Here is a 14,397-nt window from a genome sequence, read left to right on the forward strand (position 1 = left end):
GTATATTTTTGCAAGACTTGTGTTCATTTTTGTAAGAAGGTGGTTGTCCTAAATGTAGATTATCATTATCGTAGCCTTTACAATGATACACACTTTACAATATCAGTAACATTTTTCAGCTAACTGGAAATATGATTTTATTATGATGGTTATGATCTTAAATTAAATAAATCTTAAATTAAGATATTGACATGTAAAAGTAAAAGCTACTTTTGAGCTTATTCTGAAACACAATATAAAAAAAGTTTTTCCAGCTAATTTCTATTTCAAGAAATTTTACCAAGTACATTTTTCACTTGTTCTTTTGTCAAATTGTTTCTAATTCTTAAAAGATAAATTCCTATTTTTGAAGTTTAGGGTTTAGTGAAGAGAACGATGACGATGTAAATCCAGCAGGTGGCGACAACACAGATCAACACAAACACTGTGAAATCGAAGCAGAAGAAGAACCACGGACTGGAGGAACTCGGCTGGTGTCCCCCCCCCCTCCCTGTCGTTCATGTTATTGATCACCATGTCGGTGTAGAAGGAAAACAGAACCCAGAACGAACCGACACCTTGTTCCGAAACGGAGTCTTTAAAATGGCAGGCGAGGAGGAGAGGGGGGTGGTTCGCGTCAAAGTCAAGGTAGGATCATGAAGGTCTGAGCAACAAATAGTCTGCCAACGTCAGCTGGTAGTTAGCTAGCAGCCCCGTTATCCTGTTTATTCAATTGTCTGCTCGTATATTGTCTGTAGCTGTCTGTCGGACATCATCATATGTCACATTTAGCGCTAAACATCGTGGGACATTTGCTTTAGAGCCGTGTGTTTATTCTCTCCGCGGCCACCTGCGTTAGTCCGTTTTGTTTATCGCCACATTGTTTGTTTTGCTGAATAAAACAGCTACAGGAGCGAATCACTTGTTTTTATCGCGTTATTTCAGAAGCATTTTAACACCTCTTCTTATCTGACACGCTGACAATCACCATTTATTAGGACATTGTCGAGATATTATCAACATTATGATTTATCCCAAAGCTGTGAACCCGCACACGCTGACGTCACCTGGTATGGCACGCCAACAGTATCAACATTTCTCCTCCGCTTCGAACGCGTGAATGCGCTTCGTGACTACTGTTGTGTTAGAGCCTTAGTGTGGTCACTTGCTTTACTTTAATTAGAAAATAGTAAAAGGTAGCTAAACAGATGGGTTAGGGTTAGATGACAATAATTTGCAAAGCACAATGCACACTACATTGTAAACATCTATTAGAAAGTGCAAGAACAGATTTGAGGTACTTTACTTCAGTTGTGTTCATTTGTCCTACTTTATACTTCACTACATTTCAGCAGCAAATAACTGAACTATACATTTTATATTATTGAATTTACTTTCTGACAGCTATAGCTTGTTTACCAGTCACCTCTTAACTTAAGATTCAACAGTGCAAAAACAAGAAAGGATTAGGAGGATTTCATGATTCATACACATTCACTGTTCATGTACTGTTCTTTGGTTGTGTAAAGCTGCTTTGTGACAATGTCAATTGTAAAAAGCGCTCTACAAATAAAATTGAATTGAATTGAATTGAATTAGAGGTCTTGTGAGCATGTGTCACTCACTAAGGCGCCAGAATCTCTTAAAATCCTCTAAATGGTACACAACATGGTAGATTGTTTGAAAAAAAGTAGGTTGTTTGTGTGAAGCAAGGAGTAAGAATGTTTAAAACCTTTTATTTAGTCTGGCGTATTGGTTAAAATAAACCAGTTTTTACCGTATTGGGTCTTCATCAGAGCAGAAGCATTACAATATATATTTTGTTTCCACTTTTTTATAGATAATCAAGAACACAATTTATCACCATTTTCAACTCACTGTCACCTTTTACTACTTTTTTGATGTGAAACTGTGCTCTACATTGCAGTGAACATACTGTTTACTACACAGGCTACAGTTTTTCAGTGGTATCATGATTTTTGTAATTTTTTTTGCATTTAACAATGATGATCCTTTCAAAATTGTGATCTAATGCTTTTTAGAAATGTGATGGGGTGCTTCCTGTGGAGTTTCGCTCCTTTGCTGTTGATCCTCAGATAACTTCACTAGAGGTTCTTCAACACATACTTATCAGAGCCTTTGAATTAAACGGGTAAGGTCACCCTAGAATAATAATGTTGCATAATGATGTTGTTAAAGATGTTTAGATAAAAAAGAAATTACAGTTTTTCCTAGCATTACTTATAAAATGTGTGTCAGCATCTTCTTGTTTCATTTGCCTTTCAAACTAGGAAGCGGAATTTTGGCATCAGTTACCTGTCTCGAGATCGAAGTGGTGCTGAAATGTATCTGTCCTTGGTTTCTGACTGGGATTTGGACGTTGCATTTGTCAGTGCAGCCAAACCATATCTGCAGCTCAAGATGGACATAAAACCTTCAGAAGACAGTAAGAACACCATCCATCTTTAAACGAAATAACCAGCCCTAAAATGCAAAATAGAGGGACTTATTTTATTTACATATATTTTATGCAGAACATACATGTGATGATGAATGAATCATTATAGCAAGCAAAATACATTTTTGTGTTCCCAAGGGCTCCTCATAATTATTCTATGACATATCTGAAAAATAATGTTCCTATCTTTAAGCAGGAAGCATAAATAAGACTTAAAATAAGCTATTGACTCTGTTACTTTCCTTCAACTACAGGTCCTGTTATGGAAGACTGGGACATCATAAGCCCCAAAGACGTTATTGGCTCAGAGCAGCTTTTTGCAGAGAGGACTAGGTCTTTGGCATCTGCAGCTCTCCCCTTTACCCAGTCACTACTGTCCCAGGTTATTCCTTCATTAACTTAATTCAGAGGATTTTTTTATTTACCTTGTATTCTGTACAAGTTGGGCTTGTTGCTCATATGTTACTTTTGTTCAGGTGGGCCGGACCTTGTCCCGAGTCCAGCAAGCCTTTAGTTGGTCTTATGGAGAGGAGATCAAGCCTTTTAAGCCTCCTCTGAGCGATGCAGAGTTTCACAGTTACCTTAATGGACAAGGCCAGTTGACACGACCTGAGGAACTCAGACTGAGAATTTACCATGGTGGTGTGGAGCCTTCACTACGTAAGGTATATCACCTGAGTTTTATTAGCATTTCATTAGCATAGTAATCCCATGTTATGCAGACATATATATTATTGGTATTTTATAACGCTCTTTAATCGATTAATGACTAACATTTCCATTGTCTGATGTTAGGTTGTCTGGCGGTACCTCCTGAATGTCTACCCTGATGGACTGAGTGGACAGGAAAGAATGGACTACATGAAGAGGAAAACAAGGGAGTACGATCAGCTGAAGAGAGAGTGGACTGGCCAGGTCAATCATGAAGATCTTGAATTTATCCGTGGAAATGTTCTCAAAGATGTTCTGAGGACTGACCGGGCTCATCCATACTATGCGGGCTCAGAAGACAGTCCACATTTGACTGCCCTCACTGATCTGCTCACTACATTTGCCATCACACATCCACAGGTTTGTAGATCATACTTGTTTAATCAGTTAGCTTGTTAGGGTTTAGGTCTAAGAAAGGTCAACAGTGTATGAGTTGCTTCAACATTAAAATGAGTGATACAATTTGTACCTGTAATTACACAAAACAAAAATAGAAAAATGTTTGATAAAAGATTCATTAATATTAAACATTAGTTATTCTGGGTATTTTGCCAGTAAATAAAATGGAAATGACAAGTAGAACCCACCCCCTGAAAGACACTGGCAGAAAGCAATGCACAGTGCTAAAACAAAACTTCTGAATATGTGTGCAGGAACTGTTTCTATGAAAAATATAATTATTAGTCAAATACACACACATAATTTCACACAATGAGCGAAAATATGCATCTGCTTTTGCAGGTACAGGCTCATTTACATACAGATGCACTCAGAATGCTAATTATGACCAACTCTTAATCAGTAGACCTACCCTTCACCTTGAACATCCTTATAAACATAATGCAGTTGCTTGTTGTAGTCAAAAGTAGAGAACAACATAGAATGAATGAATGAATGAATACAGCAAACAATAATGTTAAAATGGTCTATCATGTCCAGCAAATGTTATTGTATATCACTAATCTGCTTAGAAACAAGATTCTGCATGATAAGTGAATGTCCTGGTTTATCTTAAACTAAATAACTGTTGATGAATACTTAATTTCTTAAAGTTTTCTCTGCTCTGATGTCTACATTTTTATTTCATTATAGCATGCATATCTACTATGTATTATTTGATTTTCATTCTCAGTTTCCTTTGTAAACTGTAGTCTTCTGTAACTTTGTGTGGATGTGTTGTTTTTCAGATCTCATACTGTCAAGGTATGAGTGATATTGCCTCCCCTATACTTGCAGTTATGGACAATGAGGCACATGCCTTCATTTGCTTTTGTGGAATTATGAAGCGCTTGGAGGGGAACTTCCGGCCAGATGGGCAGCTCATGTCAATTAAGTTCCAGCATCTAAAGCTGCTTCTTCAGTACTCTGATCCTGAATTCTACTCCTATCTGGTATCCCGAGGCGCTGATGACCTCTTCTTCTGTTACCGCTGGCTGCTTCTGGAGCTCAAGCGAGAGTTTGCATTTGATGATGCTTTGAGGATGCTAGAGGTTACTTGGAGCTCCCTGCCCCCAGATCCTCCTGAAACTGAAGTGGAGCTTATGGGACCACCACTGGAGACCGATGAAGCCATGACCCGCAAAGACAAGGAAAAGGTTGTTGAGAACTGCCTCAAAGATGAAAAGGAACATAAGGAGAAGCAACGTAGACGACATATGCTGAGGCCTTCGAGAGAAGAACCAGATGCGAACAGGAATGCTATCATAGAGGAAAAAGACTGGCAAAATGCAGGCACAAGAAAAGGAAGTGATTGTGATATTCATCGAGTGAGCGCAGAAAAGGCAGATTTACAGACTCCTGCTTTTGAAAGACAGACTAGTTTTGGAGAGTTTAAATACTATACTGCTCGAAATGAAGATAGCTTTGATATGGAGGATGCTGAGCAGCCACAAGGTGTAGTGGCTTCAAAGTCAATACCTAGCATCGCAAGGCGCCAGTCCACTGTTGACAGTGAGGAGGATCCAGGAGAGAGAACACCTCTCATAAAAAACTGTGACAATGGTTCTTCAATGTCATCACCTCCTGTCTTTCCTAGTGGCCTGTCAGTCTGGAAGACTGGCTCTTCTGTCTCTCCTGCATCTTCACCTTCACCCCCCAGTTGGCCTGCTGATTCTCCAGACTCTGCTCCAAAATCCCCATCCTCAATGATTGGAAGAGAGGCCTTACCTGTCCCAAAAGTATCAACCTCCTCTGCTCAAGTACTTAGCTGTACAGAGATCAGCTCACCCACAACCTCCACTGTAAAAACATCTATTACTTCTCCCTCCCATACTCAGAATCGATCTTTACTCTCTTCACCAATTTTATCCTTTGGAAGGGGCTCCTCGCTGTCTGGCAGCAGGTCGTCTTCCAACAACCTCCCTTCACCTGGCAACAAATCCCCCAGCACCACAGCTAATACACCCAGTTCTACAAAAGCCGAAACCACCAGCATTAAGCCGTGTTCCCTGCCGCCTCCTCAAGAGTTTGGCAAAGGCAATCCCTTCATGTTGTTTTTGTGCCTGTCCATCCTGCTGGAGCACCGAGACCACATCATTAAGAACAGCTTGGATTACAATGAGATGGCCATGCACTTTGATCGCCTTGTGCGGCGGCACAACCTCAGCAAGGTACTGCAACGAGCCAAGGCCTTATTTGCAGACTACTTGCAGAGTGAAGTGTGGGACTCAGAAGAGGGGGATGAAGTTAGCTCGGACTCCCCAACAACAGCAACCGCTGCTCCACTCTCCCCTTCTTCACCCACCTCTGTCAGGCCCATTTACAGCCCTTTAGCCTCACCTCAGTCATCATCTCCGAACTCAACCTATAACCTCGCAACCACCATTCCCTCCCCAACAGCTGAAGTTTCCCATTCTCTCACTTCTTGATTGTGCCATACATTATAGGCTTACCATCCTGAGTGAGGTGGAGGTGTACATCTTTTTTTAGACAGCCTCCCACATTGAGTTGGGCATTTAAAAGTCTCATTCTGTTTATGCTTGAATACATATTCCTTTATGTATGTAGTCAGTAAAATGTTTTTTTGTCTGTCCTTGAATTGGGGACAAAAGGCTTAATATCCATTGCGTCCTCTGAGGGTGCTGATGCATGACATGTTAAACCCTGTGATTTAGGTTTGACGGTCAGACATTTGGGATTTCTGAGTTCTGCTATAATCAACAAAAGTAGAGCCACTTGGTGCATTTAGCCTGTGTTGCCCTCTTAAGTTTGTTTACAAGCATTTTTTATGTTCAAAAAGCTGCGAAAGTGTCCTAACTAAAGTGCCCAAGCTCTTAAAAACATGAAGGGAAAATCCAGATTCTTATTTGGTTGAAAGTAAAGTTGGTATTACTATTGTTCATAAGAACATCTACAGAAACAACTCAGCAAAGGTCTTAGTCCTCAGCAGACTAAAAATAAAATCATGATGGCTCTTAGAAACAAGGCCACTGCACAAACTGTACTTAACTGTCTAAAAATCCTGGTAAGGCCTGTTATCAATTACCTTAAAGGGTAATAATAAATTTACATACAATAGAAACATAGAGCATGACATTTATTGTAGATGCGTGTTCAGCACTCAGTGCTCTGTGTTTCAAATAGAAACATTTGGAAAAGACCAAAATTTACATCAGTGGTCTGGAAGCTTATTATATCTTCAGCTGTGTTTTGTTATCTTGCAGATATTTGCTGTCCCCGTGGAATAAATCAACACTTAAATTGAGTATTTGAGACTAAAGCTTCACTAGTTCACATCTAAATCTTGCTCTTATTATTTCCTGTTAGCTCCTCTACAATAAGAAGACTGTACACATTTCTGATATAAAGAAAATACCTTCTAAAGATCTAACAAGTTACACATAGAGACAGAAAAAATCAAAGAAACACTGTGGTTCAGAAGTGCACTGTCTCACATGGGTGGTGTTTCTGTTTGCCAACAGTGAATGTTTGTGCAGCTCCTACACGAATAAACAGACAAATAAGTCCAATCACATTCAGTGCTAATAACTTACATTTGTTCCACTTTGTCTGAAAACACCTTGAGAAAATATCTCCCAACGATGTCAGAATGACCTCAGCTGGGGAATTTATACTGGAAATCCAACGTTACATCATTGGGTGTGTGGAGTTGGAAAAACACGGGCATTGACTAATAAGGGAAGTTCTAATGAAGAGATCCTGATGAAACCTGTTGATCCTCTATTTTACTGTCAATGTAAGTTCTTTTAGTGACTAAAAGTTGCTTTTGCCTCTGCTGCTTCACTTTTGACCATTTTTAATCTCACAGTTTCCCCAACTTTATAGAAGTGCAACACTAAATTAGTGGAATGCTCCTTTAAGCCCACAAATTCACGCATCATTGTCTGGTTCTAGTGCTATTGCATCTTGGTATCCTAGTAAAACTGAGTCTAAACAGAATCATGTTGCCCAGACATTCCATCACTTATAAATTTCCTTTCATACAGTGTATTTTCTTTATGTTGTAGATGAGCTAAAGTTGTGTGCTTTATTAAGCCTGTTATCTTGTTGCCACGAGCTACTATCAGCAAAGTAAAACTTTCTAATGGTTTGTTGTTACTTAAATGGTTTACTGCTTCTATAAGTGGTGACAGGGTTTAAGGTAATAGGGGGTAAATATAAGTGGAATAACTCTTATACAGTTAATACTATACTTATGTTTTGTTTTGTCTATATTTCATCTTTGAATGTGACTCAGCTGATGATAAAGTTTTAAATCTGACCTGTGGTACATAACAAGGATCCCTACAGCTAGAACAAAGCACCATCTCTTGTCATGTAACCATGTTACACTATAAAGATATGTGAGCACAGTACTGTACAGTGCAATTTGGTGTTGATCCAGATTGTACGAACTTTCTGTTGATGTAGGGCTCATACATTCAAACTACAGCCGTAGTAAATAAGTACTGTACATTATTTAATGCTTTGCTGGGTTATTATTCAGAGATGTATCTCTTAGCACTTTGGTTATTGCTGTTTCCCAAAGACTGTTTTTGTTTTGCTTTGTTCTGTGTGTTATGTTTTCAATGAAATCATGGAAATATTTGTGTAAATTATGGTAATTTAACGCACAGTTGCAGGTATCATATATGGCTGTCTTTATATTTACTCGTCCGCTTGCTGTAGGTAAAGGGAAAGTAGAACTTATATAATGCGATGCCACTTTATATGACCAGTAACAAAAATGTAAGCCTGTGTGCAACCTTGTGGCAGAGAAGTGCCTCACTGGTTTTAATACGTAGCCTTGATTTTTATTTTATTTTCATTATATTTTCTTTTGTGCTCTTAATAGTCCGGGCTCTAGCTGGAAAGCTCTGACCAAACTATGATTTTAAGAGGACTTGCAACTGGTTGTTTTCATGCATGGTGTTCACTGCAAAGGAAGGTTCGCCAAATTCCCTTGAGTCTATGTATTTCTACATAAAATCTTTATTTCTGCCAGGAAAAGATGAAATGTTAATGTGCATGTTTTCAACATTTATTTGTCAGAATTGAGCTACTGAGTCAAAATCATGAAACACTAAGTCTACATTTTAGTTTTTACCTAAATTTTGACCTACAGGAACCAGTGTTTTCTAGTTTTTGACTGGTAGAAATGGGCATCCATGTTTGAAATTGTTTATAATTGTTCGTAATGTAACTGGATATAAGAGCTGAACATGCACCCCAGAAATATTTTTCAAATTATTTTATTCCAAACAAATTAAAAAGGTAAAAACATGTTTTCAGTAAAGTTAGATTTAAAGCAGACGCTGCATTTTATTATTATTATTTTATTATTATAAATGTAAAGCGCTGTGCATGGTTGTAACATCACAGAGAGAATGGACAATCTGTCAGTTACAGTTATGTGTTCTGATTTTGTCGCAGTGCCCAAAATTCCCAATGTCCCAGCTCCTAGTTGATGTTTCGGAGCTTAATACAGTTTAATAAATGGGGAAAAGTTTGGAACTTGTAGACATGGGAACAAAATCAGGCAGCATGTCTCTTAAAATGGTCATTTATTTTTAATTTCAGCATCGTTTACCTTCAAGGCTCTGTATTCTCTTACTGTAAATCTTTAATGTTTAACTGGAAATGTGATGGCTCCACTTCCAAAAGGGAAATCCCTTTCTGACGAGTGCTTCTGTTTTAAACAGAAACTAAAGTAATTCTCATGTCTTTGAAAACATCCATGTGATTATTGCAGTTATTACTCTTTCACTTGGTATTACCTCCTTTTGTATATCAGTATTTAAATCATATTTAAAATGAACTGAAGTAACTGAAGTAGCTGGACTATCAGCTAGAATTATGTGCATTTGTAAAAAAGAAAAAACATTTCTCATTAAATGATATATGTGCACAAGTTAAACTTTTTAATCATACAACACACAACAGTGTTACTGATTGTATATTGGACACAAATAAATAATTATCAATGCGAGTGTCTGTTTGAAGGATGATTTGTGAATTGTTGCAATAGCCTAAAAGGTTATTGAACACCTTCTAATTATATTATGATGTTTTGTTGCTATTAATTCTCTATAATTCTTGCATTTTGATCAGGTGTCACATGAGCAACATGTAAGAAGTTCAGTTTGGAGCTGAACATTGATCTGTTGACCCTAAGTATCACAACAATGTTCAATCAATCAGCAATAAAGCACATTCTGTCTTTGTGCATCAGTTTCCTGCTATAGTCTGCTTTGGTCTGATATGTACAGTATGAACACAGGTTTATTGGCTTTATTGATGGTAAAACTTCAATATAGGTTACAGTGTAATTGAAAAGAGAAAACATTAAGGAGTAAAGATGTTTAAATGCTTTTATGTAGTTGGTCGTATAAATCAAAACTGATTGTTTTCAACCACACAGTGAAACCTTCTGCATCTGTTTAAAAACATAACCAATACAACAATTGGTAGTGCCTCATAAAAGAAAGAAACCACTGGTGCACTGAGCAACATGCTTATAATTAGCGAGCTAAAGAAAACAACAGATGACAGAAGCTTTGTGAGAACTGTGAAGAAAAACAAGCTTGAACTTTATGCTACTACTGTAAAGTTTGTGATATGTTACGTGATCCTGCAGAGGTTCTGCAACTTTGTTTTAGAACCACAAATTAAGATATGATGAAGAAAAAAAAAAGTTCATAGCCTTCAGCTCGTCTCTATTGTTACGTTGGGTGCTTCTCATTTACCTCTTGATAATGCCCAAGTTGTAGCTCAGGTCGGGTGAGTTACCTTTCCAGTTAAGCACAGTAGTATCATGGTCAGAAAACCAATTAGTGGTAATATAAGCACTGTGGGCAGATGTTAAATCCTGTGGGAAAAGGAAATTAGCATCTTCATGAAACTTGTCAGCAGATGATGCTCTAAAATCCCGTGGTGGACGGTTTCATTGAGTTCGGATAAAACACAGTGAACCAACACCAGCAGATGACATGAAATCACAACTGATTGTGGAAACTTTACACTGGACTTCAAACATTTTCAATCTCCATTTGTCTCCACATCTTTTGATCTTAGTGTCCAAATAAAATGCAAAATGTACTTTGGATACCCGGAGCAACGGTCCAATTCTTTTCCTCGCTAACTCAGCTAAGATGCTTCTGCACCACTCTCCACTTTACCATCTGCTTAAGGCTGCAGTCATCTCTGTTGCTTGTGCACATTTTCCTACCACACTTTCCTTTCCAGTCAATTTTCCACCTTTCACCTTCTGGACAACAGTCAAGTCAGCAGTCTCCCCCATTATTGTGGGAAACTAGACATAGGGATACACATTATTTCTGTTGTATGAACAGTAAACGCAATGTGAAATATTCAGAGATACTGGAACTTTTTGAGTCTTATTCATCTAAATTAAAATAAAAAGGATCAAAGATGCTCACGATTCTTTTCTGTTGCAGTACCGTCATACACCTCTTGGTGGCGGTAACACACCCTTTCAGTTAAGTGAACGAAGAAGAAGAAGAAGGGTGACATCTCCTGTTTCTGGTTCCGGGTCAACATTCTCCTTCACAAACAGTCCAAATGTTGACCCGACTGTCACGGCTCGGGCCCGTTTTGCCCCGATTACTCTCTAATCCATCGGCTCGGTTCGTCTCTCAGTCGAAACCGAGCGGTGCTGCGGGCTCGGCCGCGGTGACGGAGCTGCACCCCGCCGCAGAGAAGGCTGGACACGGCGAGGTCAACGAGTATGTCAAGGTGAGTTTCTGTCCGTGAGACCGTTACTGTTCCCCCGTGATACGGTAACGTTAGTCTTCGTACCTGATTACTGACCGAACAGGTGTTAGTTCACACATAATCACAACGACTGTTGCTAAATTTATTTATGATTCTGTTAAAAATAGCAGCACAGTTAACGTGTTAGCTGGGTTAGCTAACAGTTAACGTTAGCTAACAGCTTAGTCAAGTAACGTTGTACCAGGTCAGGTTTACATTTAGTTATGATACATTTAACGTTAGATTTGTGAAAGGAAAGAAGCTCATTAGCAGTGTAAAATGAAGATTAATGAGGTAATGTTGTTATTTTACGCTCTTTGGTCTTTGTGTATATACAGTGGATGTGTTTCTGGAGAACGTGTGAATGAACCATGAATGATTAAACAGTTTTCTAATCATTTGGAATCAAATCATTCTGCTGTGCATCTCACCATCTACAAAAATGTAAAAATTATGGTATTCTACTATTACAGCATCGTTTTTACTCTTAATTACAGTGTGTGATTGGCTTGGCTTAACTCCAGCTGTTGAGATTTCTCCCTACAGCTGTTTTCCACTTAAAGTCACCTGCCCCCCCCCCCCTTTGCTTTGATAGCGCACAGATGTTCTGTTTTCAGATTAATATATCACTTCTGAGACCAAGTGGCTGTGTGTTGGAGTAAAAGGGGGATGATTACTCAAACCATAATGTATTGCTCTCCTTCTAACAGACTTGAAGGGAGCTCAGAAAATAGCAGAATTCAACAATAAGCCTGTGAGAGAGTGAAAGAGCAAATCTGAGTTTATTTTTCAGTCAAGGGAGTCTCTATATGAATGTTACTATAAACAACTTCCTCTGTGCGTGCAAACAAACCAGCAAAACCATCTGTCCGTGTGTACCATGACTGATGCCTTGTATACACTATAATTTGTTCCCATTTGTGTTTTGTCAGAATCCAGATTACCATGGTTTCTCCAGTGACCCTGTGGTGGACAAGTGGAACATGAGGTTGGGCTTCTTCTTTGGCATCTCTGTGGCTCTTGTTATCGGAGGAACATTTATCCACTATTTACCAGATCATGGGTGAGTTCACTGTTCAAAACTGAGAAGTGTTTTCATTTTGTGCTTTTCTTTATACAGAAAATGCACAAAACATGAACTATGTGGCCAAGTGTCAGTGTCTGACTGTATGTCAACAAGAGCAGAGCAACAAGAGCATCATCACAAACTGCAACCTCCATAAAGCTTAATCAATCCACCTGTAAAACACTTAAAATAAAATTGGAAATATGTTCTAGAGTTAAGTCATTTTAGCTATTTGCTTTATATATTACAAGCTTTGGACAGAACATTTTTTTTAATTATTCACCTGATGATTGACAGTGTCTTTGTTTGCACTCACTTTACTCAACCGAGGCCTAAATTGAGATGGTATTTCTTAAGTTCACCAGAGATGAGGCAGAACAGTTTTCAAATCAATATTTTTAGTTTATTTTAGTTTTAGTTTATATGTTGGAGAACTTAATTTGCACAAAGCTATATTTTTGTAATGTGGAAAAAAATATAATTCAAATTGAATTTCTCAGACAAAAGCCAAATTTCCTGGGGAAACAGTGAGGCAGAATTTAAAACCTTGTTGAAGCTACTGAATGTCCTCAGACAGTGTAGTGAATGATTCAAAAGAAAGGGAACTTCACATTCACAGTCTCACAACTTCGTAAAAGCACATTTCCATTGAAATAGTACTTACTACATTAATAAATATGTTTAAATCAATAAATCTGAATGGCTAAAGCAGATACTGGTTCAAGTTGGACCTAGGACTTTGTTTTATGTCCTGCCTCTCCTGTCTGCATCAACTTGTCTAATAAAAACAAGACCGTCTGAGCAGATTTTTAAAAAAAGCTTTAGTTCTTATCCCTTTGAGCTTAATTTTTTTGTTTTACAGTCTTTTACTTCGGCTGTTAAGCTGGACACTGTACAGATTCTATATTATTTTTAGCCACAATTCACATCCAGCAGGTTTTAAAATCTGTTGGTTGTCATTTGATGGTTTTGCCACAAACACATCAAATCCTGGAGTTAGATTTCTGGCAGATGTGATTTTGGTTAAGCCGAAGCATTTTCACAGTCCTATTAAAAAAAGTCCTATCAAAATAACTCACTAAACACAACAACAAATGCACAATAATACATCGCCCAGCCATCTGCATTGTATCATCCATAGCTGTATTAATATAGTTCTTTTGTGCTTTTCCTTTTGTCTTTTGTATCTCATTTATATGTAATGTTAACTCTACTGTTACTTCTGCCCTTTTTCGCTGCTGTAATATTGCAAATGTCCTCCCAGTGGGACAAATGTTTATTTTAGCTTATCTGCAGCTTCATATTTTTTATTATGTTATTATGAAAAGTGACTTACAAGTGAGGTTTAAAGCTATAAATGTAAGTAATCAGATAGACGTTTAAAGCAATTGCAGTGCCATTAGAAAGTTTTTTTTGTTTGTTTGTTTAAGTGCGGGAAGTTGCACTAGAGTTCTATCTTGTAAATAAGATAGTGCTTTGCAAATGTCAGCACTGGCTTCAGCCTCGAGCTAGCATTTATCTTTATCCTCTTTCTGACTACATTATCTCCCGTACATGTTTTTCCAGAATGCGGCAGTGGGCCAGACGGGAGGCAGAGCGTGTGATCGTGCAGAGAGAGAAGGAGGGTCTTCCCCTAATAGACGAGAACTACTACGACCCAAGCAAGATCGTTCTGCCCACAGCTGGAGAGGAGTAGGATGTGCGGCGTCCTCTTACTGTATTTCATGATTATTGTATTTCACTCTGATAGAATAAAGGATGTATTAATTGTTTAATTGTTGTGTGTGAAGAAAGTAACTTCTTTAAACCAGTGACTTAATGTTTCATAACTATATTCTTTCCATCATCTGATTGATAGAGTGCTGCTGAGACAACCTAAAACAGTAAAGTGAAATCAAAAAGGGAAGAGGTGATTTCACCTATGATGTTTCCTTTTGAAGAGGCACATCAGGATTTAGATCCATTTACATCC

At 38.2% G+C, this 14,397-nt stretch overlaps 2 protein-coding genes across 2 annotated transcripts; both read left to right on the forward strand.

Annotated features, from left to right (window-relative positions):
* The first annotated feature begins 460 nt into the window (after window positions 1–460).
* tbc1d25 (TBC1 domain family, member 25) lies at window positions 461–9,775 on the forward strand. The gene is made up of 7 exons (XM_026368443.1): window positions 461–627; window positions 2,022–2,131; window positions 2,271–2,425; window positions 2,692–2,819; window positions 2,914–3,102; window positions 3,233–3,508; window positions 4,336–9,775. The coding sequence occupies exons 1-7, from the start codon at window positions 583–585 to the stop codon at window positions 6,013–6,015; spliced, it is 2,583 nt and encodes an 860-aa protein (XP_026224228.1). The 5' UTR covers window positions 461–582; the 3' UTR covers window positions 6,016–9,775.
* Window positions 9,776–11,111: 1,336 nt separating this feature from the next.
* ndufb11 (NADH:ubiquinone oxidoreductase subunit B11) lies at window positions 11,112–14,200 on the forward strand. Its single transcript, XM_026368906.1, has 3 exons — window positions 11,112–11,341; window positions 12,292–12,422; window positions 13,992–14,200. The coding sequence occupies exons 1-3, from the start codon at window positions 11,168–11,170 to the stop codon at window positions 14,119–14,121; spliced, it is 435 nt and encodes a 144-aa protein (XP_026224691.1). The 5' UTR covers window positions 11,112–11,167; the 3' UTR covers window positions 14,122–14,200.
* The last annotated feature ends 197 nt before the right edge of the window (window positions 14,201–14,397 follow it).

The sequence above is a fragment of the Anabas testudineus genome, chromosome 7 (genome assembly GCF_900324465.2).
Source record: "Anabas testudineus chromosome 7, fAnaTes1.2, whole genome shotgun sequence".
Classification (NCBI taxonomy): domain Eukaryota; kingdom Metazoa; phylum Chordata; class Actinopteri; order Anabantiformes; family Anabantidae; genus Anabas; species Anabas testudineus.

Excerpts from the sequence above, each read along its gene's own strand:
- tbc1d25 (XM_026368443.1), top strand. The coding sequence starts at position 583 with ATGGCAGGCGAGGAGGAGAGGGGGGTGGTTCGCGTCAAAGTCAAG. Across the intron at positions 2,820-2,913 it reads CCCAGTCACTACTGTCCCAG|GTGGGCCGGACCTTGTCCCG; the intron begins GTTATTCCTTCA and ends ACTTTTGTTCAG. Across the intron at positions 3,509-4,335 it reads TTGCCATCACACATCCACAG|ATCTCATACTGTCAAGGTAT; the intron begins GTTTGTAGATCA and ends GTTGTTTTTCAG.
- ndufb11 (XM_026368906.1), top strand. The coding sequence starts at position 11,168 with ATGTTGACCCGACTGTCACGGCTCGGGCCCGTTTTGCCCCGATTACTC. Across the intron at positions 11,342-12,291 it reads AGGTCAACGAGTATGTCAAG|AATCCAGATTACCATGGTTT; the intron begins GTGAGTTTCTGT and ends GTGTTTTGTCAG. Across the intron at positions 12,423-13,991 it reads CACTATTTACCAGATCATGG|AATGCGGCAGTGGGCCAGAC; the intron begins GTGAGTTCACTG and ends ATGTTTTTCCAG.